The sequence below is a fragment of the Tubulanus polymorphus genome, chromosome 2, assembly GCF_964204645.1.
Source record: "Tubulanus polymorphus chromosome 2, tnTubPoly1.2, whole genome shotgun sequence".
NCBI classification, from domain to species: domain Eukaryota; kingdom Metazoa; phylum Nemertea; class Palaeonemertea; order Tubulaniformes; family Tubulanidae; genus Tubulanus; species Tubulanus polymorphus.
Window position 1 is genome coordinate 30,773,758 of NC_134026.1, and position 25,890 is coordinate 30,799,647.

Below are 25,890 nucleotides of genomic sequence, written 5' to 3' on the forward strand. Positions count from 1 at the left end.
TAAACAGCCCCGACCATCCATGCAATCGCCGCGTAGTTACCAGTCGACCACGCCCTAGCTACACGGTGAATTCAGTGCGGAATATCTGGTCATTGACATCGCTGTGGTGGCTGACCGCTGTCAGGTGTGGTTCCTGTAGATATCTTAGATCTATTACTAGAATCGACAGTCTTTGTCAGGACGTGGCACCGACTGGCCACGAGTCCAAAACCTGAGATTTTTAATGTTTGATAATAAAGAACTTTAAAATAAAATCCTTTCATCCATTTCTTCGTCTTTTATGAGTGAGAACCAAAACATCAGCTTCCTCATAGTGAAATATTGGACGCGCCAAAACAATATTTACTGAGATGACATTTGCTCTTATGTCTTGTTTGTGTACAAATGACTTTTTAAAAAGAACTCCTGAATGGCCCAGATTATTCTTTGTTTCCATCAATGAAACCATCGCTTTCACAATTATCGGTCCTCCGCCATTATGTCTAAACGTAAGATATTTTCCCGAAGATGCCTTATGATTTCTGTATAGAATAATTGATTCAAGTCAATCTGATTGAGCTGGTAGATTTCAAGACTGTCTACTAGCTGTTGCATGTTGATTTTAGCCCAGAGTTGAATTACGTAGAACTGATCTTCAGGTGCGAGTTCATACACTAGTCTGGCCTTGCGAAACAGCTAGAAAAACTGAATAAAATGCAATTTTCTAGGTACAAGCATAAAATTCGGCCTATTATAAAGATAGCTTTCTATCATTTCTGTTCCATAGCCATAGAGTTGGCACTAACTCCGAAAAGTGAAGTGTGCACGTTCAAAGGTTTTAGGAATTTAAGTCTACTGGCGTTTTTTCCGCTTCCAATCTCCCTTCCAATCGACCGGTGGGGTTTTATTTTTGATGGCAGGCTTATTCAACTTATCGTGTTTTTATCGTGATAATTAAATAAACAAGTTCGGGTCACATTCGGGTCAATCAATCGGCTTAAATTTCTTCCGTTTAGAGCGACCATATTCTCGGAGCAAACCTACTATTGTTGAGTCCGGCGCGATGTCCATTTCTTCTCTGATTGTGCTGCCATCTATCGTGTGAATAGAACACTACTATATAGTCCGTTGCCCCAGTCCAAACTCGTTGCGCCACCAAGTGTTGACTGAGATAAACGTGGATTATCAGTAATAGTTAGGAGAGGAGAGGTGAGGACAGTAAAACAACACAACCATTTTATCTCATAACAATGTTTATATAAGAATCGTTTATTGCTGTTGATCAAAGTCTACAATCGTGAGACTTTGAGTTGAGACAGTGAGAAAGTGAGAGAGAGCGGGTGACAGCTCGCTAGTAGAGGACCGGCGCAACGACCACCCCCCGCACGCGCAGCGGGACACCGGCGGCAGTCCAGTCCGTCGCTTATCTTACCTCATCGTGAAAAACTGCGTTTGGATCAAAATGATTTGTGGCCACATAATGAATTCTAACGTAAGATACTTTCATCAGAACTGACGTATCCATCATCATTTCATTCGAATTGTCCATCTTAAATATTCGATGAAAGTTTTGTTGGTTGGACTTAAACTGAAAAACGACACGCATTTATTTTCTTCGATTGGAATTGATTTTGATTGAGGAATTGTTCGCGATGGTTAAAGAAAAGCTGAATCAGATTCGAACGTACGACGCTGAAGGTTTTAAACGTCGAGCGGCTTGTTTGTGTTTCAAGGATAAAACTCAACAAGAGGTAAGAAGAGCAATCAATGAATAACTCAACATCTTCTTCATCATGATTTCATTCTAGATATTTCAGGGGCACATCATCAAGGTGCCAATTTTATCGCATCTCCAAGAGTAGTCAGTAACCTGTCTGTGGTTTAGTTTCACAATCGGATATTTTCACAAACCACAGTCAGGAATGGGAAGGTCATTTTTGTATGAAATCTTCGTCAGCCAATTTGACTGACGAGTAATTTGCCTGGCATTTCATTGTCTCTTAAGATATCCGTCTAATTTTTGTTGTAATCGACGCACAACAGATTCGTAGTTTGTCTGATACCTATAACACCTCACCTGACGATCTTAATCCATGTGCAAATCGGCCGTAAAGTGAGAGTAAATTTCCGTCGGGTCAACAGCTGCCATTTTGAAAATTACTGGAGGTGGTGGCACCTGTGGACTGAGGCCAGGACAACAGCACAAACTAACGAAGCGAAACGAAATTGAAAAAAATTAAGAAATCAACACTTATTCACATTTTTCTTTTACCAGAATTTATTATTTCATAATTTAATATGGAAAACCTGAAGATTTGAAATATAAGTTGGAAAACCATCAAAAATAAAAATTGTCGTTTCGCCTTGGAAGTTTTATATAAATCCTTGTAGGTCCCCTTGTCTTATCATGCCACATGTGCAATATAGAGAAATGGCGGCCAATGGCGAAATTGGTGGAGAAATTAATTAATTTCTCAAAATAATGTTGATTAACCACTCGAAACATACATGAAATTGGATTATTTCGAAAGGTACCTGTGTTAGATTGTGAATTAAGCCATTAATTTTGGACTGAAGTGAATATAAAGTATATTTTTGAAGTGTTACTTTTTTCAACCGTGTTTTGGTCCTTGTCATCCCTAACGTTGGTATAAGCCCATCCGATTATAAAAAGCTTACCACCAACGATTAGGTAACTAACTACTCCAAGAGGGCACTCTGGTGTCCAAGTGGCAAAGTGTTCCTACGCTGAAATCCACCGCCCCAATTCTTTAAGATGATGAAATATGTAAAAGGCCAAAAGTTTGATGGCCTTAATTACAGTCTCTCGGGTCCCCCTACAGTCGAAGGAGACTTGTACTGTTAGGACTAGAGCGTCTATGCTCCTTGGATTCAATGAGTACTGATAAAGAACTGACCAATTTTTAGCTGTGGTGGCTTAATTATTAGTGATGTCCCCCTCAAACAGAGTGGCCACTGACCTGGCAAACTCAGTGAACCTGAAAATTCGACAAATTCAGGCGATTTGACAAATTTTACCAAAAAGCTGGAAAACTTAATAAGTAATTTGTGTAGCGCTATTGACTGCATGTTTCTTTGTCAATACATGATGCAATGAAAAATGAATGGATTATAACATGTTAAACCTAGAAATATCTCTGATTCAATTCGAGTTTTTGTATATATGATCGCATGGAAAAATCCGGGAATTTGTAAATGGGTGGATACAATGCCTTACTTGAAGTTACCCAAGCAGTTTTTAAAATTGAGACTTTATCCTAGTTTGAACATAAAGCTTGTTTTCTAATCTATAAATGGCAATCGATTTGATCCTCGTCCACAGATTCAATGATTTATAGCACCCTAATTTAGTATGTTTTATATTTTTAGATATTGTTGGTATCGAGTAGTGGAACCCCTGGAAGATGGGTGATACCCGGAGGAGGTATTGAACCTACCGAGGATGCTGGAGTTGCAGCCGCCCGTGAAGCCTGTGAAGAGGGAGGAGTGAAAGGAAATCTTAGTAAATGTATCGGAAATTTTGAGGTAGGATACGCGTTTTTTTTCGTTTAGTGAAGGAGACTGAGGACTTGAATCACCTCCATTTTGAGTGGAAATTGGGAAAGTCTTAAATAATACAAGCAGAATGTAATTTCTGTCAAGTTTCTAGAAGTAATCAGCGAAATATCCTTTAGATTTGACACATGGTCATCTTCACCCGTCAAGGGATTCGAACCCACTACGCTAAAGCTGTTCGCCGAACCCCTTGACCTCACGAGTCGTTGGAGTCGTTACTAGCCGACCAGAATCCGGTCGTACCAATCACAGCGCTTGTAACAAACCGTCAGTAGACTTCTGTTGGGTTTCCCGTTAAATGGACCAATCAGCGAACGTTTTACTGAACACGGAAGTATTTTCGCAAATCGATATATGACGTCACGCGCAACAGCGCCAGTAATGAAATCATGCTTCGTGAGGCCAGGGGGCTGGTGGAAGCGAGTTCGGGAGTGATACCGGACCCCTGGCAAGCGAGGATGACACATGGTGTGAAATACAAATAACACACATTGTATCAGTAACTACTCTGTGATAATCTCTTCTTTCTATCTCATATTCATCGCGTAAAAAGACATAAACCTTGAAGAATCTTTGATATTTTCTCCTCAAAAACTCCTCAAATGCTGCAATGACCGAATAACCTCAAACTGAACTACTCTCAATGATAGTTTTAATCGTTTTCTACGCCTATAGAAGTTTGATTAGTTCTGGGGTATTAATAATTGAACCGTTAGTTGTCACATAATTTAGAAGTGTTGTTAACAAAATCATTTAAAGCTTGCGATCTCTTCTCTATAGTATAACGGTAACTGGTTTATGTCGTTCAAAATCATAAAGCGATTACATTATTTCTGGAAGATTGCCAAACATGACTGCCGGGTCACTGTATGTCTCGTAATATCACCTGCCCGCCCGCTCGTCTGTCTGAATCGTCTGTTACGCAGCACCACCTTTGTCGTTTCATAGAACGCCGTCTTTATTCTTAAACAAAAGACATGATTATTTTTGATTTTTTGACATTTCAAGTTTCACGGCGATCACTCGTGTGATTACGGCATGGTTCATAAAATGTGTAATACATACAGCACGGTGCATAAATAATTCATAGCAGCGTCTGAAAATAGCTTCACTAATATCTAACTCTCTTCTTACCGTGTAGCTAGTCGTAACCACACGGCGGTGTATGAGTATTTTTAATGTACTGTTAAGACTATGTACAGGTTATAATAATATAGTACTGTAACAGTTACCTCTCTTGTGGTCAATAAATATTGATTTGTGGACGGTAATTGAGCTCTGATAAGAGGCACCGACACCATGTGCCGTTCTACGGTGATAATTACCATTAGAAAACAATCTACTGTATTTGTATAAGTTATGAATGTCTTGAATACAATCTGTCGCTTGAAATGATAGATGATTTCATATACACAACAGACCTGCTGTAACAAAAACTATTATTCTATATCGAAATATGCGGCAGAATCAAAGAGTAGAATGAGTCGGTGTCTTTCTCAACTTCCCCCTCGGTCCGTGACAAACTTGCAGGGTTCTTACAGATCATGGATTATCCGGGCATTCCTGATTCTGAAGAGAAACCTTTTGATATAAGCTCGACAGCCCCTACGATCAATTCAATCTTGTCATTTTTTGTCAAGGGTCAGGGATAATCGAGGAAACATTTTAGAGAATTTTGGGTTCGTTCTGATCTGTAAGAACCACTGTAAGAGGTTACTGTGGAATGAAAACATAGTAAGTGGTCTTTATCTTCACCGCTGCCACAGGGCGTGGTACGTCAAGCAGTGCCCACTTTTTGACGACAAGTTTAAACGGTGCTTATAAATATCTTGAAATTTTCGTGTGAACTGTTTTAAGTATAAACAACCCTTTCTTCTAACCGATTTCTTACTGTAAAGTTCCCGCTCATGAAATGTCATGAATTTGGAGTGAAGCCAATATTGGTCTTGATCGAAAGAAAGCCCTTTCGTATGTTGTACATTACACCTTATGCCCGAAGTGCTGACGAGGATTGTTGGTTTTCAACTTGAACTAACACTAGTCTAGCTCTCCGTCATTCGAGAATTGACCACTTCTCCCTTGGTGCAAATCAAAATGAAATTCAGCTCTGAATATTGAGAAGTTACTCTGTATAAATCAAGCCCAACATAAGGCTAAACAAAAATGATACATTGTTTCTCCACAGCGGCCAGGTCATTTTTGTAAAATATGATAAAATTAATAAACAGTTCATTTCTATAGCGGCCGGGTCTGTTATGGTAAAATTGATCACGATTTTAAAAAAAAGTAATGTATAGGGTAGATAGGCGGCCGGCCGGGTCAACATTTAAGCTCAGCAGAGCGGAGAAACAAGGTATCAATTTTTTTAGCCTAAGTTGAGAAAATATTAAATTTTTTATTTTTTACATTTCATTGCAATAAAAGCTGTTAAGCTGAATATTTAAGGCCATCTTGTTTTGATCGATTCATTACGACTTACTCAAGGAATTGTTGATATAATTGTCTACCTGTTCTTACTTAGGCTCGTATTCTGTTAGTGTACACGTAATTATTGATGCGATGATATTGTATTTTCTTATAGAATGCAGAAAGGAAGCACAGAACAGCGGTTTATATCCTCATAGTTACTGAATTATTAGATGATTGGGACGATGCCAAAAGTCTAGGTAACTATTCTACTGAGGAGAGAATCCCACAATGATAATAAAAAGTCCGAAAATGAAACTTCGAGATAGTAGTTTATTTCAACGTTTCGACTATATCCTAATAGTCATCTTCAGGAATAATGAGATACTACAGAAATTATGAGATATATATACAATCCAGGGACAAAGAGACTAATTCAAGTAATCAGAGATGATACAAACTAAAGGAAAATTAACGTAGAAACAGTTACACGCTAAAGTTTAGTTTAGTTGAATAAACTACTATCTCGAAGTTTCATTTTCGGACTTTTTATTATCATTGTGGGATTCTCTCCTCATCGCGTCAACACGGATATTGTGTTTTACCTATCGTAACTATTCTACTGTCATTGCGTAGGTAACCCTACCCCTCGTAGTGCATCACTGCAGCGATATAGCCGAGTAGAGAAGCTCCTCTTCTTACCCCCCCAATATCTAAATCTACATTCATCATATTTCAGGAAATTCATTGCGTATTGATTGATCGTCCCTCGGGGTCGAGTTCTCCACGTTCAAACTCACTGACCAATAGGGTTAATAATTAAAGCCAATCATGAAACACCTTCAGGGCTTACCTAGTAGTAATATTAGTCTGACCACGGACATCTCCATGTTCTGAATAACAGTGTTTGATATCTAACTATGGGCTCTCAGGGATCTCGATCTACTTATCGCATTCTGCTCTATCATATCGAATAATAACTTTGATAATTCACGTTTTAGGTCGAAAGCGTAAATGGTTCGCGTTGGAAGAGGCTAAAACAGAACTAAAACAATTCAAACCCGTTCAGAGACAATATTTAGATTTATTAGAAAACTGTAAGGATATTATTTATAACGGATCATGATCGTTTGATATTGAAAATGAATGAGAGCTATATCGGAGACTAGCAAGCAGACAACACCTCACAAAACCATCCTTACAGATATTCATCCATTATTCATTCAATGTTCGGTTTGTTTAAATATCAAACGTCAGTCTTCGTCGTCGTTCTGATTATTTTACGTAACACCTGGTCCGGTAAATATTTATTTATTCCGTTTGTGACAGCAGTTTTAGATCTTTAACGTCTAATCTCGAACAGGTTATATATTCATTGTTTCATATCAATCTGCAACTTGGAACAAACGGACAGAGTTGTGCTCCGAGGACCATCGCCTTCATACACTCACCGGAGAAGTGTGGCGTGGGTGATCGGTTTTTGAAGTTAGCTGATAAAATGTTCGATTTTTGTGGTTCATTTTCAATCAGAAATGTCTCTGTTGAAGTTTGGAACATGTGTTAAGCGTGAACGCTCATTAATTGTGACAATGGAGGGCTTCAGATTGTCCCCCGAAGAGGTTTATTGGCTCCAGGTTGTAGATTGATAAATGTGATCCAATTAAAACCGAATGAGGAAGGGATAATTGGTATCTGTAGCTGTTTTGTATACAACCCATATAGAAAACTATTCTCATTATATTTATAAAATTTGTATGATATGAATGTTTGTAAATTTAGTTAGAATAATTGGACTACTTTCATAATCCTAGCTTGAATATCAATCCAAATCCAGACTATCAAATCATGCTCGCGAATTTGGATAGATTTCAAATCTGGGAATATAGGGCAATATGTGGCTTACATCAACTCCCGGGCCGAGCTGGTAAACCATCTCCCACCAGTCCGGTGTTAACCCTCTCCCTTCCACGTTACTAAGTGCTGTTTAGTCTTCCATGCGATGTGTAATAAATGTTGTGATTCGTTAGATCAATATAATAATGAGGATTGTAAAGAACACTAATTGATGATCAGATGTACAGTTTAGTCGGAACGTGTGTGTGTATATTTAGATAACGAATATTCGATCGTTTGTTGAATTCATCAAAAAATATTTGTTTGTAGTAAAAAATAAAAGTTTTTATTGAATAAAGTTTTCCAAAAAAGATATATTTACATTTTTTCTTTTTTTTTTTAATCTGTCGGATTTAGTGTCGTAGTGGAGTCCCTCGATCTTTCATCTCTCAATCCCTTTCATTTGGGTTTAGTGGGAGGCTATCCCATTCATGGAGTATGTATGCCACATGCAGGGTTCGATCTTAGCACTTGTCCGATTGCCCGGGACGAGTATATTTTCATTAGGGCATTTGTCCGCTGCTGGACTAGTGCAATTTTGTCTCAAAGCTTTTTCCGCACTACAAAGGGCAAGTAAATATTTGAGAGGGCAAGTTTAATTTCAGATATACTTTCCCCATGAATGAGTGGCTTTAATTCGTCAGATCTGAACTCTGCCATGGGTTGAGTTTGTTCTCAGAATTACCTTTCTCCACATGTACTTAGAATCGGGGGTTGTCGAAATTTTGCATAATGTCAAAGTCTGTTACAACGCTGCTCATTAAACGCCAACATTTTACAGAGAATAAATTTGCCTAATCTAACTGAAATACATGGAAATACCATTGTTTATTACACCAAATTTGTTATAAATTTATGTTTTTGATTGGTCCCAACGGTGACATTAAACGACTAATACCGTACTTCATTTTATACTGATAAATGAACTGGTGGTTATTATTGATTGTTGTTCCAAAGTTCAAGGTTCCACTGTTTTGTTCAACCCCCTGTCGAGCCTCTCGTATCGTACCGAACCTCACGGTCAGTGTTGAGCTCAAAGGCAAAGATCAGAGAATTATATATCAAAGCCCAGGAACTTGCCATACGTCAAATTTCCTGTCATTACAAATATTGGAACAAACAAAATCAATGAAGAATCGTCAGTCGACATTAGTTCGAACGTGACGCAGAACGGAGTATAATTAAAACTTACAATTTCAATCATCAGCAAGAAATATAGATTTATTTACACAGAAAATACAACGTGCACTCATAAAAACAATCGCAAAATTATTAATTATCAATTAACACTATTTCAATTAATAATAAATATAATTTTTTCGTATACTTTTTTAAACAGAACAAAATGGACGGAATTCAACTTAAATTTACAATTCTTTCATAAATTGTCAATTTAATTACTTTATGAGACCATTCATAAAGTACGTACGCAACCACGAGGAGAGGACGCGGTCTCTCTCTTCTTTCGTTGATAATGCTTAAAATTGCATCTATGCGAAGGATATGAAATCAGCTAAACTTAGTGCAAGTACTTTATGAACGGGCTCCTGTACAGGTGTCAATCAATATAGTCGCCCTGCGGACTGAGTCCAGACTAACTAGCACACACACCTGATATACAAGAGTCATCTTGTGATCACACATTGATCACACAGTCGACTCTGTGATCACGCACAGGGAGTTGACTCTGTGATCACGCACAGGGAGTCAGTTTTTATCACAGTTCGATTCAATCTCGATGTTGTAAAACCATCCGTCTGAACCTATCAGCAGACGTGGGACGTAATTTATTACCACTAGGTGGCAGCAGCGGTGGAGGTGTCGGAGCGTGATGCGTTGTAGGTGCAGGGTTTGGGTTTATAACTGGACGAGGATTTGAAACTGCCGGTAAATCTATTACTTGAACACGAATGTTATGATTGGCTTTAACTGGTGATAGCTGCTGCTGCTGCTGCGCTGTTGTTCGTCCACTCCTTGTATTCGGTTTAGTTGTTGAATTGATCGGTAATTTACGAACACTTTGTGGTTTACAATTTATATTTGAGCTGAAACAGAATGGAATATAAAAAGAATTTGATGAATGCGAAAGTAAAGTAAACTGCGCGTGCTTCGTGTGGTGACAAGATGTTTTTAATTCCATAACCGTGAATCATGAGATGACGACCAACCATTGCTCCGACTGCTCCAGAATTCATTAGCTGCCACGCGAAGTACCCGGTTAATTGATTGGTGCCAGGAGTTCTACATTCTACTGTAGATCATTAAGTGAAAGAAGTCTATCAGTCTACTAACCTTTTATTCATAAATATATCATCTATTTGTCTTTGTTGAGGCGCAGGTTTTAATTCTAACATCTGTTTTTCCAGTTTGCTTCTTTCTTCTCGTAATTCTATAAAATGTAACGAAACCATTTGATAAATACTCATTTTTAAGATGAGTAAAATGCAGTATTAAAGAGTAAAATAAATGCGTACCTGGTAATGAGGGTTCTCGAGGAGTTGTCGTATCGTAGTTAGATTCTTCATCCAAACATTTCTGCAGAAATTCAATATCTTTCAATAATTGTTCCACTTCTTCTTCGAGATATTCCCTACAAAAATCAAACATTACAAATCATGAGTTTTTTGTTTAAGTTTGACTGTTTTGTTCAGTCTAAGCTCATTATGGTTCTATAGCCAATCTAACAACTTAAGACCAGTTTAAGCTTATTTTGGCCCTATAGCAAATCTAACTGCTAGTACTTAGTTACCTAATTGTTGTTGCGGGCAAGCTTTTATATGGGCTTAACAACACTGTTGTTTGTGAAAATATCCGGTTATGAAACTAAAATACAGACAGGTTACTGACTACTATCTATCAAGACCATCTTAAAGATTTGAAACCACTTGTGAACATAAGAGTTCACTATGAAACTGGTCCTCGGTTTAACCCGAGTCGGAAATTTCGATCTCCAATTTTTCCTTTTGTTTACCATTGCCACCGAAACATACATGCATCATCAAAAATAAGCTAACGCCATCTGGTAGAGTGAAAGGCAAAAGTATACCTCAAATGTTTAGTGACGTGTTGTATTTTCAATACGTTCAATTGATCAGTCATTGCTTCAACTTCATCGCTTAAACCTGAAACACGCTTCGACGATCTATCGGTGGACGGAGTAAGAGGTGTGTCTCGACCGTCCGGAAAACAGGTCAAACTACGACCAGTCGAAGGTCGCGAAAAACCACTGTCATTAGATCCTAGAAAACAGTCAACAATTCAATGAATACAAGTGAAATCAGGACGGAGTTCGTTCATTCAAAATCAATCAATGTTTCCTCAATAGTCAAACTCAACTGTTAACTATGGAACTATGTCCTAAATCTAAGGCAGGGATCTCCACAACAGGTTTTAGAGGGGCAGCCGCCCCTTACATCAATCCCTTATAAATTATCTGCTGCCCCTAGTATCAGAGTGGATGTCAATATTCTATCAATGCTGATTATTGCTTTGAAATATATTGAGCTAGAAACGATCACACCAAAATTAAGCTTGCTTTCTTTATTTATTTGGGGGATTGAAAGCCTTGCTATTTCAGCAGTCATGATGTAACACACTTAACAGTGAATGCAGTCCCTTTATAACTCCAGCATATGGAGAACAATGTAAGGGGAAACCAATTCTCTCCTACAGAGCACTTACTTGGAGTCATACAGTAATCAATAACATCAGGCTTATTCTGAGATAAAAGAATCCCTAAATTCCTACAATATAATTTGAATAAATCATTTCTATTTATTCCTAAATGAAATTAATGGAATATTTTTTCTCCTAGGATAAAAACGAACCTATCATTCGACGCTTTTTCTCGTATATTTTCGATGAAGAATTTAATTTCCTGACACAGTCGTTCTCTGATCACCGGCGGTTCCGGTAAACGTTGACTCGCGAAATCTCGCTGCATTTCATCTCGGAAATCTCGCCAGATTTCTAATAACGTTTCCACCTGACACAAATACAATCAAATTTGATCAATGAGGAATGATTAGATAATTTGATTTCTCCCAAAAATGGAAAGGATTAATTTCTAATTAGTTTCTTGCAATAATAAACAATTAGTGATAATCATCATCATTTCTTATAGATTCGTCCATCTTTTGAGAAGCAATGAGGACCCGATGCTGCACCACAATCATCCCACTAGATGGCGTAAGTATAAATAGGACAAATCAATCAAAATTTCGTTCATTTTCAATTAGATTTTTTTTCGCACACAAATATTAGGCACATCACATCTCATCTAATAAACTCAAAAAGGTTCATAATCATCATTTTTGAATTTCAAAAATTATGAAAAGAAATCTGACATGGATAAAATAAAATAAAATCTGAGAAGATATCCGGCACATTGTCCTAATGCACACTAGCGACACCTATTGGACCCTTGATTTCAACAAGTACTCCTCGATTGCCACAGTCAAACATAGAGTCCCAATTTTCTTTATGTTGGAGCAATTCTTCAAGCACAAATACTGACAATTTTGAGATCTAAAACAAAATTTGATTTTTCTTAATCCAATACCTCGGAATGTAATTCTAAACTCTGTTCCACTAATCCTTCACCGAGTATGTTTTTAATTTCATCTCTTTCGTGGGGCGACACTTGATGTTCAATCAGTTTCCATAACGATACAGGAGGTATATAACAACCTCCTCCTCCCTCTCCTCCTGCTGCTGCTGCTGATGATGACATCTCATGAATATCTATACCTGAATCTGACTTCTTCAAACTCATTATCAACCGGAATCTGAAAGAAAACTCCCTTTTTTTTTACACATTTTCAGTAGTCATTGTGACTATAGGTGAAAAGTCTACCTGGATTGGATCACCAAAAAGATTTGATAATTGATTCGATATCATTTAATACGTTGAGTCTGATGCAGAAGAGGTGCTCAGTCGATAGATAAGGGAGTATCATTTAGGCTGAGGTGGTGCAGCAGGGCCATCAAGCAGTTCCAGCCACACAGCGGCATTTTAGAAAGGACCTCACCACGTTGTTTTGTTTGCTGGGCATAATCCCGCAGCACAATTTATCATTAGATAACTACAACAACAGCAACAAAATCCTCTGATCTTTTTCCTTTCGTGTGTCGTTCAATTATGGGGGCTAAACTCGACTTGATTCTATATTTCATATAAACACCGGCACTGGCAGGTGAGGAAGCTGGAGTCTGTGGAGAGACGCTTGGTTAGTTACCAATTTTCTTCCCTCCTCTACAAACGTTACTCGTCGATAAATAACAGTTTAATGATATGAAATCGGTTAAACTTACAATAATCTGAACGAATAGAAACTTTGTTTTTACATCATCGACTCGTGAAGACACGAATTACAGCAATAATCAACAGCAAAAACACATAATCACGAAAACAAATACGCCATGTTGGATTTGACTAAAACGCGGAATTCGAATCCGAAGCCCTGTAGCTCAAGTGGTTTGTGTTAGTAATTAGTACGACCGAGGTGTGACATTGAGCGATTTTCACATTGAGCTTCATTTATTCCACATTTTAAGGTATTTTAGAACGTTACTTCTTATTTCAAGCGATATTTCGTTTTTGTCTGGTGATCTGAGAATCAGTTGAAGTGAGTTTGAAATCGTGATCAAGAATAAAAAACGAATTTGAAACCGAGTTACTAAAATTATCAATACAATGTCAATGAAATTTATTATTTTCAGATGTCCTCGTCCGTGACTAAAATAGCGAAACCTCAACTGAGGCGTTTATTGACATCTTCATTAAAGAGAGAGTTATTCGTTGGGGGTTTGATTGGAGCCACAGTTGTAATTGCTTACAAGGCTTTAGTGAATGACCCCAGAAAACAAAGATATGCTGAATTTTATCAGTGAGTTTAAATGATTGATAAACGCACAGGGCCCGGTCTTTAAATAATAATATAATATAATAATAATATATTTATTTATCAATATATGTACAAGATTTTTGTAATGCTTTATGTGCACTTGTCCCAAAATCTCGCAAATAGTTTTAAATCTTAAGACAGGGTCCGATCTAAGCACTTGTCCAATTGCCCGGGACAAGTATATTCTCATCAGGGCAAGTAGATTATCACTTGTCCCCCGGGCTATTTATTTCACAAAGCTTTTTTCCCACTCGATAAAATGAATCATAGTGCCACCAGTCATCGGACTGCCTGTGTAGGGCAAGTACAAAGTAGCTTTTGGAGGGGCAAGCAAAATTTCAGATATGCTTGCCCCCCCGGACAAATGGCTTTCATTCCTTAGATCGGACCCTGTAAGAATGGCCTTTAATTATTAGATTGACATATGAACTACTAATGTCTATTTCAACCTGACTTGAGAGCATTCCTGGTGGCCTAGCTCAGTCAGTTTCGGTGGTACATACCTGATAAAAGTCTTATTAGGGCCAGAATGCATTGGCAGTCGACCTAAATTATCACTTTTTAATCCATTTGAAACTGTATTGAAGGATATCCAAAAAATCTGCATTGAGAGGGGTTCCTGAGAGAAAAGAGACTCCATGATTTGAAAGTTTAACAATATGTCTCCATGCCTACCAACTGAAATTTGATACGTAGGCATGGAAACATATTGTTAAACTTTCAAATCATGGAGTCACTTCTCTTCATTTAACCCCTTTCAGTGAAGACTTTTTGGATATCCTTCAATAAAGTTTCAAATGGATTAAAAAATGATGATTTAGGTCGACTGCCTGTCCTTTCTGGTCCTAATAAGACCTTTATCAGGTATGTACTTCCAAAAATGAGCGAGCTAGGCCGACCAGAATGCTCTCAAGTCAGGTTGAAATAGACATTAGTCATTAGACGGCCTTGGTTCTTCTTGCGTCAAGACTATGGAAGTAGCTTCAGGGTCCTAGAGCGTAAGGATCACTGATACGGTGCTATTGCACTTTCATTCATCTATTTTCAGGGATTACGATATGAAGAGAGATTTTGAAAGGATGAAAGCAGCGAATATATTTACATCGGCTCGTCCTGATGGTTCTATAGATGAGTGGTAAAACTGTAAGTGTCAATTATCAGCTGGCTTAAAAATGATTCTGGTACTCTTAAATTTGAAGGATTTATAGAAGTCTTATAAAACCCTTTGTTTGACAAATATTTTGCTATTTTTCAGATGAAGTTTCCAGCTCTGTTTAGATGGACCTAGACTAGAAAGTTTAATTTGACTGATTTTGATATTTCTAACATTCGTCTTTTTGATTTTGAGTTTCAAGTGTTGAGATATTGTGCATATATGTAAATTATAGAATAAAGATTTCATCTTTAATTAAATGGATTTTTTGTGAAGATCGTTGTTATTGGTGCTTGGATAACAAAATAATTGAACTTAAGGATGATTGATCTTTGCAAGGATTACAAATCCACCACATAGAGCCGGGAATGAAACAAAGCCAAAGGGTTTAATACGTTGTTCCCGGAAAAATTCACTTCTAAAATCAAAAGTGTTGGATGATTGCTCGGTCACAAGTTAGCCATATTTCATCCGGCGTTGCCGGTGTACTTCTAGTGGTTTGTCCTTTCTTTTGGTTCATAGTTCGACTGCGGTAAGGGTTTGTTCAGATCTGACAAAGATCTATTTGTCTACTTTGGCATGCGAGTAATATTATAGTCTTTTATATTACAGAAAAACAATTCTTATATATGTATCAAAGATTTAACGTACAGTTTCATGGATATTATTTGTGTTTTCCTTTTAATAATGAGCTACTTTAAATCAACTTTTGAAATCTCAATTATTTTCTTTGGTAAATAGCATGAGTTGAAAATTACGAATTCAAGGTCGTCGAGCTACACAAAATTTTGCGGCGAATTACCTTAATTTAAAGGTAAAATAATGATTGAAATCATATGTAAATTGAAATTTCTCAAATGTTGAGGCAGTTCTTGTGCTCTTCTAGTTAAAACGTTGATGCTCCGGTTTTTGAGAGATTATGATTAATTTTTTTAGATGTCATATAAATGGTTAAAACTGGCTGAAATAACGATGTTTCTCGACCGGCAGTTTGATAATGATGACACCACAACCGATAAACCCAATGTTCATTGTCACTGTACGAGGGTTTTAATCAGGTATTTCAAACTCCTCCTCATTCATTCTCTCTTCGACCCAACTCAAACTCTTGCATTTTAAAATATGTTTTTATATTAATCTAATTTGTAGTGATTCCAATTTGTGTAAATGGGCCACGAAAGGGAAACCCGTTTCCTCTGACCCTGAAGATGCCGATAATGTTGCTATGGAGATGGCTGATGAAGATGCTGAGTTGATGAAACAGATGGGATTACCATTGCAGTTTAAACCAGGGGTAACACTAAAAGCAGGATACATTTTCAATGATTGTCTTTCATTTTAATGAAAGTATCATAATTTTCATTTTATCTGCATCAGGTTGCCGGTGATTCTGATATCGAAGTTGAAAAAGTCCGGAAAAAAAGAAAAAAAAAGAAAAGTAGGACTAAAAGGAAAGAACAATGTGAAAGAAGAGTTGCTGCTGCTGCTGATGTGAAGTGTAAATTAGATAAGGATCAATTGGAAGCCGTTTGGACTGAATATTGGCAGAAATTTGGTGAAACGTTAGTTTGGCAAAGTTGGGTCGAAAAATATAAAGATCAAATCGATGAATCAGAAATACCAGTGATTGAGGAGATTGAAGTTTCAACTACGGATGAACAGCGAGATCAATTAGTAACTGCATCACAGGAGCAGGATGCTGCTGTATCAAACAAGGAGGATGATGCCGATACTGGTGTATTACGGGAGTCGGATGCTGCTGTATCAATCGAGCAGGATGATGCCGATACTGGTGTATCACAGGAGCAGGATGCTGCTGTATCAAACAAGCAGGATGATGCCGATACTGGTGTATCACAGGAGCAGGATGCTGCTGTTTCTTTGTGTAAATCGGTACAGTACAACCTGAGTGAAACTGATAATTATCACCAACAAATACTGAACAAAATAGCCCCGGAAAATTACCAATCAAATACAACAAATTCAGATCATGAATATTCATCAATCACTCAAACATCGGATCAGGCCAGAGATAATTATGATAATTATAATGAAGACGATGATAGAAATGAAGATGATTTCAAAGAAGCTTGGAAATCTTTGTGGGAAGATCATTATACCGAATTATATTGGTATTATTATCATCAGTTCATCACCGCACCTGGAGGGGGCAGCACGGTTAAAGGAACTACACCTGTAGGGGGTTGTACTGATGAAGGTACCTCACCTGCAGAGGGCAGCACTGATGAAGGTACCTCACCTGTAGGAGGCAGCACTGATGTTGTTTGCGATATGGAGAAATGTAGTTTATCATCGGATGAAGAATTTGAAGGAGTGTTTAATGATTGTACGATGGAGTTAGTAAAGGCTGCTGCGGCAGGTGAGGAGTTAGTAAAGGCTGCTGCGGCAGGTGAGGCTGCTGCGGCAGGTGAGGTGTTAGTTAAGGCTGCTGCAGCAGGTGAAGGAGGTAATGATACTACTGGAGGAACCTCGACCGATCAACAAAGTTCAACGCACACCAGTAAATATCTCAATCTTTAACTGAACTCATTATATCAAAGTGATGATTAAACGAGTTTCTTGAATGTTTGTAGGTTCAGTTCAGCAGATCTCCAGCGAAGGAGGCAGTAGGAGTAGGAGCAGTGGAATATGTGAGAGTTGCGGGGGTGATGACGATCCTCCAGATGAATTACCCGTCAAATTACATCGAATGTTAGTACCCTATTTCATTCATTGGTGGCGCTGTTTACGCCATACGTGTACACTGTGCGTTCTGTATTTGTAGTCACGAGGAAGACGCTGTTGAAAATGAGGACGATGAAGATGATAAAATGGAGGAGGAAGAAAATGATGAGTTGGAAGTGAAAGAACACGCCGATCGACAACCAATAAAACAAGCATTTGAAGTATTGGGCTACAGAATTGCAGATAAACAACTGTAAGTACAGTACAGTGAAACTCACTGCATCATACTTGGGAAAGTCATTATGTTGATGACGACCTATACTTAGTAAATTGAATTGCTAATACAAACTTAGACATATGCAGTGATTGACTATAAGTGTTTTGTTTCAGAGGAATGAATTGTCCGGTGTCCATTAGCGGAGGTCTTGTCAAATTTATACCACGTAATATCAGACAAAACTGTGAATACTTGAATATGGGAAACAATGCAGAGGAAGAAAATATGTCCAGTGAAAATGTGCATAATCAAATGAATGCTTCAACTCAACCGACATTAATTGATGCTTTTGTTGATAGTAGTGAAAGTGTAAGTTTGGCAGCAGCAAATAGATGAATAACAATTACAGAAAAAGGATCTGAAATGTTGGCCTTGATGGTGTTTTGTTTACTATTGACATCTAGATGTATATTTGAATTTGTATTTTATAGACCCCTCTCCTGATAGAAGATCAACAGATCCTGCCACCAAGAGAAGATCAGCAGATTCTGCCACCAAGAGATCAGCAGATTCTGCCACCAAGAGAAGATCAGCAGATCCTGCCACCAAGAGAAGATCAACAGATCCTGCCACCAAGGGAAGATCAGCAGATTCTGCCACCAAGAGAAGATCAGCAGATCCTTCCACCAAGAGAAGGTCAGCAGATTCTGCCACCAAGAGAAGATCAGCAGATCCTGCTACCAAGAGAAGATCAACAGATCCTGCCACCAATAGAAGATCAGCAGATCCTGCTACCCAGAGAAGATCAAGAGGTGACGTCTCATTTAAGAACGTGCAACAAATATGAAGACTGGAAACTTCCAGAATGTGTACAACCGATATTTATTATCGGAGATTCTAATTTAGCTCGTATCACGCAGAGCATCAAACCGGACGATGTTCAAATTGAAAGTTTTCCCGGCGCTAAAATCGAACATATGACACATTTATTGGAGAATAGCGACTGTAACCGCGGGCAACCGCAATATATAATCATCAATATAGGAATTAATAATCGTAGTTTACCGCATGAAGAAACAATTGAGCAGATCGATGAACTGATGAACGTAGCTTCATTAATTTATCAACATTCTCAAATATACCTCGTTCAAGTGAATTATTCCTGTGATTTATCGTCGAATGATCTCGAAAATATCTCGAATTTAAATCAACACATCGTCGATAACTATCGCAGATCGATACCGAGATTACCGCAATCTGAAACTCGATTCCAAGGTGATCAGATTCATTGGCCCGAGGATTTAGCCAATGATATTCTAGAGTTATGGTTGTGTACGATCAAAAATCTTCCCTGGACTCATGAGGTTTGTTTGTACAGTCAAATTAGTATTCAGTCTTCGCATTACTGAAGTCATCTCCAAATTGAATGATTGAATATAGACTTGTACATTGTAGTTGAATTTTACAGAATATTCGACATTTGACGGGAAACAATCGACGGAGGAAGAAAAAACGTCAAAATATCCCCGAGATTCCTGAACATATAAACAATGACCTCGAGTTGAGGAAATATTGGTTTCAAAGATATCGGTTATTTTCAAAGTTTGATGATGGAGTGAAATTAGATCGAGGTAGGAAGAAATTGTTTGTTTATTGCTCATCTGAATCTAGACTAAACAAAATTGATACCTCGTTTCTCTTAAAAGTTGACGCGGCTGGCCACCTACCTCCCCTGTACATGTACATAACTTATTTCAAAATCATGATCAAGCTGACCATAACAGAACCGGCAGTTATAGATATGAACTGGTTACAAGTTTTATTGCAGTTTATAAAATGACCCGACCAAAAACAAAGTATCATTTTATCATTGCCTTAAAAACACTGTGTGTAATTGTGGTTGATATTTTAGAAAGTTGGTTTTCCGTGACTCCTGAGAAGATAGCTGAACACATCGCTGATAGATGTCGTTGTGATGTGATAATTGATGCATTTTGTGGAGTTGGTGGAAATACAATTCAATTCGCATTTACTTGTGAAAGAGGTTTGTCACATCTAACTTTTAAATACAGTCAACCCCCGATATACCCCCCCCCCCATTTACTGCTAGCCCCGCCTAGCCCCCCTCCCCATTTACCGCCACTCCCGCCTAGCGCCAGGTTTTGTCAATGTTGACTGTATTCATAATCTACGCCACAATCTTCTCAACTTTCTGTGATTTACATCCAAGATTTCTTTACTTCGGTTTGTTAGAAATATTTCAGTTCAGAAATAGATTCTCTGCACATCATAGTTTAGAAAGTTATGAATTATCAGCCAAAAGGAAACATATACATGGTTCTAACAGATCAGGGAAAATCAGAGAATTATTTTCTTGAGAATCAAGGAAAAGTCTTTGGGGTCTTATTCTTACTGGTGACGAGTGGCACATGGAACCTCTTGATATCTCATGATTTAATTAAATCAGGAAATTTTTAGTCAATCGATAATATCTTCCCTGATCTGTAAGAACTCTGTATATATCAATCATCTAAATTGATTTCATGTATTTTGTTGAATATTTTTCAGTGATCGCGATAGACATTGATCCAGTAAAACTTGAATACGCGAAACATAACGCACACATTTACGGAGTAGAGAACCGTATTGAGTTTATACAGGCTGATTATATGCAGATTGCTGATACGTTGAAAGCTGATGTGGTATTTCTAAGTCCACCCTGGGGTGGTCCTAGTTACCTCAATACCGATGTGTTCGATATGTTCAAAATGATGCTAATAAATGGATATCCTTTTATGAGTTAACATTCGCAGTTAAATGTGGTCGATGCCGGTTTCCAAATACTCCTTCAGTAGTGTGAGGAGGTTTAAAATAACCATTTTGTGATAGAATGCTGATGAAATTGATAAAATGAAACCAAAATATCTGTGGTGTAGTCGTCCAACAATTATAAATTGACTTAAATGTGTTTGAAAATAGAAATATTCGGGTGGTTACCACCCTTCTTCACTCTAGAAAATCTAATTACAATTGTGAGATTTTTACACATTGTCCGAAATACATTCCTTGACCTGTTTTCTTACATTAAGTATATTTGAAATATCAAAGAAGATCTCTGATGATATTTGTTACTTTTTACCGAGGAATACAAATATTGAACAGGTTTGCATTTGAATGTAATTTCGTTCTTGAATGATATTCTGTATTTATTTATTTCTAATTCTGATGTTTTTGATACAGATGGCAGCACTTGCCGGACCCGGTGGAAAAATGGAAATAGAACAGAATTTTCTCAACAATAAACTGAAGACTGTTACCGCGTATTACGGTGATTTAATTGATGATTCTACGAGTTCACATTTTTTGGCTACTTGAATCTAAAAATCAGAGTTCTGTAAAAATTTAGGAGCGAAATAAACGTTAATTTAAAAAATCTTTCGGTTCTTCCGCCGTTTTCTCCAGAGAACTTCCCGAGATTGGATTTTCCCGAGAACTTGGTTAGTAGATCACACAGCGGTAGAGACTTAATAATCTCCTATCAATCTGTAGTTTGGCACTACCCTATATGAGGATATATATTCCGGTACCAATCCATACCTTCAGACTTTCACTTGAGCCGAAGTGCTAACTCTTCAAGAATAGCTTGACACCCTGCCCAAGTTTCAGAAAGTTTCTGGTATCCAGGCTGAACAGATTGAATTGAACTAGAATATGTAAATAACATTCTCGGACTAAAAGCGACTTTGGACTAAATTGTAAACCTATAACGGTGCCCTCACTAGGATTGTAGATTGCAGTTCGAATTTATGTATTAAAAATACTTTCTTTTATCTTGATATTTTTTCTTCTTGTGAAAAATTTGTCGGGATTTTTACCGGTCTCCATTTACCTACAATACGAATAGCAGAATCTAGTGCTCGATGGGCCGGGTGCAAGAACGGCAGACTGAATCAAAAATTGATAAGCGACGACATCGAAAGACGCCTAATATCGACTTGTGACTTACCAAATCAAGACAATGATTCCTTAGACGGATAACAATATATGTTATAAGATATTAACAAGAATTGCGACAAGAAAGAGAACGGTCGCGAATCGACGTTTCATTCGCTGTTAATGGTTACTATTATATGAACGTTCAGTAATTGATTTAACCCTATATCGATGCGGAAACTGTTCTACAATGGAACGATTTTCTCTTTTGCTAAACTGCGACGTTTACTGCGACCAACAGCTAAGTGCATTTCGATTGAATCTTTTGTTTACCAGACGGTTCGCAGGATGTACAATAGCGACCTCAGTTTGAACACAGGCAGTTGCCGTAGCGATAACATATGAACAACTGACTAAAACTTAAACTTTCACAATTTGAATTTGATAATGTAACTGTTTATTCAGACGTACGCAATCAAATTATCTCTTGTGTTCGATTATTATTTGTTCGTTTAAACGCGTGGTTCAATCAATATACGTCACTGGATTCTGTGTTAACTGTATCTGGTATAATGCGGGAAATACGTGTGAATGTCTTGTTGCTGTTGTTGTATTGGTTCGTTGTATTCTGTTCGCGTGAAGAACCCGCGTGCGCATTGACTATTAGAGATAGTACTTTTAAAAAAACGAAAGTTGATTTAAGTGGTTTGACGATAACTGATTCGTTATGGCCGCGCAGTTTGATCGAATGCGCACGATTCTGCGTCAGTCAGGAATTACTATGTAAAGGCTTTTCGTTCGTGACAACTTCATCAACGTGCAGAATGATCAACTCAGGAAATGTGAATTCTTTCCCTCCGTCGACTACAACTTTCTTTGTGAGAAATGAATACATTTTAGGTACAGTATCCAAGTCTAAACATGTTAATATTTTCATAAACAAACATGCACATTTGTCGGCATATTTAGCATAATTTTGAATGTATACATATTTTCTAGGCCGCGAGATGGGTTTATTTACGCCACGACAACCAAGCCTAACAAAAAAATTGATAGATAGGCCGTACGCCCGTGATAGCAAAACCTTCTTTTATTCTATCTAAATGTTCACTCAGTCCTGTAGCGTGGGTATCACGCCTCATCAGACACTATGGTTGCTGATGGATCCAAATGAAACTGACTGATTGGGTGGGATAGATTAATATTCCGTCACTATCAGGAACCGAATTTTCCGATTTTGTACTACGGGTTTAACCACAAAGTAGCTATGATGATATTTCGAAGGTAAAATGTATTCTAAAATATATGTAAGCGGTTTCAAGACGTTGTTACCCAGAAATCGTATATTACATAAGTTTGATGGTCGAATTGGCAGGTCTAGACGCTTCGACTGACTTTGAATGTGTTGATGTCTTTGACTTTGCTCGACGTTGGTCTCTAGCGCGAGTCCGAGTAACGTCGTGTCATTTTCCTTTAGTGATCTATTGTTATGCGGCCCGAAGATGAAACCGAAATATCGTGGGAGAGCGTATCCTTCCTCAGCTCCGCACAACGACGATTATAACCCGAGACCAACAAAATTATTGAACTAACTACTGGATGTAGATTACGATTTACTCACAATTAATTTATTCGTTACTTGTGCGTTCCCTAATTGTTGACACCTTATACAGATCTGTCACTTAATTTCTTTCTGTTCCCAGTGCTTTCCCCCAGTGCTCTCCCGGAGCTACCCCCGTTACTCTCCCGGGTGGTCTCCCGGAGCTACCCCCGTTGCTCTCCCGGGTACTCTCCCGGAGCTTTCCCCGTTCCTCTCCGACTAGTTCAGCTATGTCTCTTATTTGTTTTATGCTATAAAAAGTTGGTATCCAAGGAATTATTCTCGTGATCAAAGCCGCCATATTTGGGGAGGGCCGACGACCATCCTCGGGACCTGATTCGCCCACCAAGCTCCAAGAGCTAATGTTCTTATCAACTCGGTGACGAAATGAGCCCGGAGTTTTCTTGGTTCCCAAATATGTAAACATTGACACTCGACGAATCCCTTAGGATTTTTGCTATTGTCCGAAAAGCTCAACACATTTCTTATTAATCCGAGACACAAACCGAGCCAGTTTCCCCATAAGTAACCATTTAACGAAACGTGCCCGGTTATGAATATCTAGGGAATTGTGTTGTGTATTATGAACATACAACTGTTATCGATTTATAGATATTAAAAAATTGCCTTTCATAACCCTATCTTGTTTTTAAACTTTTACATACTTATATAGATGTATACAATAAATTCTATTCACTGGCATGTTTCCCAGTCGGTGTGACTATTTCAGTACACTTGTACTTTATCGTTCATAGTTTGTTGATACGAGTGACAAGGATTTTTTCAGCCGTACTTATTTCATTGTAGGTACAAGTACAACAGCCTCTGGCAGCATCACAACTACCTCAACTTCAGCTCCAACAGCTACCTCAACTTCAGCTCCAACAACAGCTCCAGCAACTACCTCAACTTCAGCTCCAACAACTACCTCAACTTCAGCTCCAACAACTACGACTACTGCTGGTAGTATCTCTGTAACCTGTCAGGTCAATAACTACGTCAAACCAGTCCCGAACTCAGCAGTTTGTTATCGAGTTGTTACCAACAGTAAACCATTCGATCAGGCGCAGACTGCTTGTCAATCTGATTCCGATGAAGGTACAACCAGATTAGCAGAACCACGTACATCGGCTGAGAGCACTGCACTTATCAATTATCTTAAAGATAATTTTAGCAATATCGGAGGTAACACATACACGCGAGTTGACATGAAATACACGACTTGGTCCTGCTGCTTTTAAACAACAAATGTATTATTCGTTTCCAATTCATAAAGTTCCTACCAGTTTCTTAAACTTTTTGTGCGAAAATAAAAGAGGGGAGGGGTTAAATCCGCCCCAGGTCTATGGATTGATGTAAATCGCTATTTTTTGCAGATTCGCTGTTTTTGGGTTTTAAGAATCCAAATGGAAATGTCGTTAAGTTTTCCAGTGATAACACGGCTCTGTCGTACACTCCACGGTGGAAATCTGGACAGCCGAGCAGTCAATATGAGAAATGCGTAATGATCTCAAATATACACGCTACTCCAAAATGGGAGGACGATTGGTGCACAAGCGGCAGAAAGTTCGTCTGCGAAGAAAGACCGTAATTTGAAGAAGGCAGGTTTCAATATTCCGGAACAAAAACACTCTACAAACTGATACACTATCAGGTTTACAGATTACGCTGTTTTGAAATATGTGGAGTGTATTCTGCAGTTGAACCAAATGCACCAGAAGAGAATTCCAGAATCGGACGGAAGGGACTTAGCGAAAAATTTTAGATCTTAGTTTTAGTTCCTTGTCACATAGTTATATTATAGTACTTTAGAGCATGTTATAGTGTAATTGATAAAAATCATTTATGATACCCCTTGCTCCGTGAGAATTAAACACCGAACTAGGTTTGCTGCAAAATTAAGAAGATTGTGTGATTAATTGATAAAAGGTCATTTATTTACAGATATGACGGAAATGCAAATATGCCAGATTAAAACAGAATTTAGCAAAAAAGTTGGCCAAAAAAGTGCCACATAATTATACATAATCAAAATAAATGTTCAGGCGCGGATCCAGACTATCGCACATGCAGCACGTGCTGTAGTCACTGAATGGCCCTGGATCCGCGTCTGATGTTATAAATACCGCCAAGAAATTCTCGGAATAGCATTTTACACATTGATTCCCAAGAGGGTGGGACAAAAGGATGGGTTTTAATAACACATATGCGTCTAGAAAATCAGACGGACTGAATCGCCACGAGGTTACCCAGTGGGCGGAGTTCAACAAGTGATAAGACATGTGTTTGATCACGTGATAGATAAACTACGCGGCTCTCATAAAACATTTTATTTCCTAACGTAAATGAGAGTCCTTTACGTGTGTCAAAGCATGTCTTGAATGGCCATCGTCACAGTTCATAGCATGACCAAGTCCAAACAAGTGCTGAAATAACTAAGGGTAAAAATCTATTAGGCTATGTTATAGTTCCGAACTAAGTTGGTCGAAAGAGACAACTGATTTCTAAAGTGTAAGAATAAGAAGATTGCACCTATCTATCG

At 38.1% G+C, this 25,890-nt stretch overlaps 5 protein-coding genes across 5 annotated transcripts; 4 read left to right on the forward strand and 1 right to left on the reverse strand.

Annotated features, from left to right (window-relative positions):
• The first annotated feature begins 1,134 nt into the window (after positions 1 to 1,134).
• LOC141900375 (diphosphoinositol polyphosphate phosphohydrolase 1-like) lies at positions 1,135 to 8,206 on the forward strand. The gene is made up of 4 exons (XM_074787246.1): positions 1,135 to 1,730; positions 3,370 to 3,525; positions 6,137 to 6,221; positions 6,963 to 8,206. The coding sequence occupies exons 1-4, from the start codon at positions 1,632 to 1,634 to the stop codon at positions 7,085 to 7,087; spliced, it is 465 nt and encodes a 154-aa protein (XP_074643347.1). The 5' UTR covers positions 1,135 to 1,631; the 3' UTR covers positions 7,088 to 8,206.
• An 859-nt stretch (positions 8,207 to 9,065) lies between these two features.
• LOC141899531 (coiled-coil domain-containing protein 24-like) lies at positions 9,066 to 13,440 on the reverse strand. The gene is made up of 8 exons (XM_074785898.1): positions 13,168 to 13,440; positions 12,416 to 12,641; positions 11,682 to 11,839; positions 11,536 to 11,597; positions 10,901 to 11,093; positions 10,329 to 10,444; positions 10,147 to 10,243; positions 9,066 to 9,899 (listed from the first exon to the last, which is right to left on the reverse strand). Exons 2-8 carry the CDS (start codon positions 12,626 to 12,628, stop codon positions 9,584 to 9,586), a joined length of 1,155 nt encoding a protein of 384 aa, XP_074641999.1. The 5' UTR covers positions 12,629 to 12,641; positions 13,168 to 13,440; the 3' UTR covers positions 9,066 to 9,583.
• LOC141899532 (cytochrome c oxidase subunit 6C-like) lies at positions 13,338 to 15,164 on the forward strand. Its single transcript, XM_074785899.1, has 4 exons — positions 13,338 to 13,410; positions 13,576 to 13,742; positions 14,809 to 14,903; positions 15,016 to 15,164. Exons 2-3 carry the CDS (start codon positions 13,576 to 13,578, stop codon positions 14,897 to 14,899), a joined length of 258 nt encoding a protein of 85 aa, XP_074642000.1. The 5' UTR covers positions 13,338 to 13,410; the 3' UTR covers positions 14,900 to 14,903; positions 15,016 to 15,164.
• A 524-nt stretch (positions 15,165 to 15,688) lies between these two features.
• Positions 15,689 to 21,218, forward strand: LOC141898774 (uncharacterized). Its single transcript, XM_074784866.1, has 13 exons — positions 15,689 to 15,727; positions 15,850 to 15,971; positions 16,063 to 16,207; positions 16,291 to 17,434; positions 17,508 to 17,625; positions 17,699 to 17,851; positions 17,989 to 18,184; positions 18,307 to 19,179; positions 19,284 to 19,446; positions 19,728 to 19,859; positions 20,384 to 20,600; positions 20,899 to 20,977; positions 21,056 to 21,218. The coding sequence occupies exons 2-13, from the start codon at positions 15,850 to 15,852 to the stop codon at positions 21,188 to 21,190; spliced, it is 3,477 nt and encodes a 1,158-aa protein (XP_074640967.1). The 5' UTR covers positions 15,689 to 15,727; the 3' UTR covers positions 21,191 to 21,218.
• Positions 21,219 to 22,320: 1,102 nt separating this feature from the next.
• Positions 22,321 to 24,944, forward strand: LOC141899182 (uncharacterized). The gene is made up of 3 exons (XM_074785343.1): positions 22,321 to 22,648; positions 24,156 to 24,533; positions 24,725 to 24,944. Exons 1-3 carry the CDS (start codon positions 22,321 to 22,323, stop codon positions 24,937 to 24,939), a joined length of 921 nt encoding a protein of 306 aa, XP_074641444.1. The 3' UTR covers positions 24,940 to 24,944.
• Positions 24,945 to 25,890: the final 946 nt, after the last annotated feature.

Bases quoted from the DNA above. Each gene is read 5' to 3' on its own strand.
- LOC141900375 (XM_074787246.1), top strand. From the start codon at position 1,632: ATGGTTAAAGAAAAGCTGAATCAGATTCGAACGTACGACGCTGAAGGT. The intron at 1,731-3,369 runs GTAAGAAGAGCA...TTATATTTTTAG, and splicing joins AGGATAAAACTCAACAAGAG to ATATTGTTGGTATCGAGTAG. The intron at 6,222-6,962 runs GTAACTATTCTA...TTCACGTTTTAG, and splicing joins GGACGATGCCAAAAGTCTAG to GTCGAAAGCGTAAATGGTTC.
- LOC141899182 (XM_074785343.1), top strand. From the start codon at position 22,321: ATGCGGGAAATACGTGTGAATGTCTTGTTGCTGTTGTTGTATTGGTTC. The intron at 22,649-24,155 runs GTACAGTATCCA...ATTTCATTGTAG, and splicing joins GAGAAATGAATACATTTTAG to GTACAAGTACAACAGCCTCT. The intron at 24,534-24,724 runs GTAACACATACA...TATTTTTTGCAG, and splicing joins TAATTTTAGCAATATCGGAG to ATTCGCTGTTTTTGGGTTTT.
- LOC141899532 (XM_074785899.1), top strand. From the start codon at position 13,576: ATGTCCTCGTCCGTGACTAAAATAGCGAAACCTCAACTGAGGCGTTTA. The intron at 13,743-14,808 runs GTGAGTTTAAAT...ATCTATTTTCAG, and splicing joins AGATATGCTGAATTTTATCA to GGATTACGATATGAAGAGAG.
- LOC141898774 (XM_074784866.1), top strand. From the start codon at position 15,850: ATGTCATATAAATGGTTAAAACTGGCTGAAATAACGATGTTTCTCGAC. The intron at 15,972-16,062 runs GTATTTCAAACT...TCTAATTTGTAG, and splicing joins TGTACGAGGGTTTTAATCAG to TGATTCCAATTTGTGTAAAT. The intron at 17,626-17,698 runs GTTAGTACCCTA...CTGTATTTGTAG, and splicing joins CCCGTCAAATTACATCGAAT to TCACGAGGAAGACGCTGTTG.
- LOC141899531 (XM_074785898.1), bottom strand. From the start codon at position 12,628: ATGAGTTTGAAGAAGTCAGATTCAGGTATAGATATTCATGAGATGTCA. The intron at 11,840-12,415 runs GTATTGGATTAA...TATTTGTGTCAG, and splicing joins GTTTAGAATTACATTCCGAG to GTGGAAACGTTATTAGAAAT. The intron at 9,900-10,146 runs GTTAGTAGACTG...ATTCTGTTTCAG, and splicing joins GATATATTTATGAATAAAAG to CTCAAATATAAATTGTAAAC.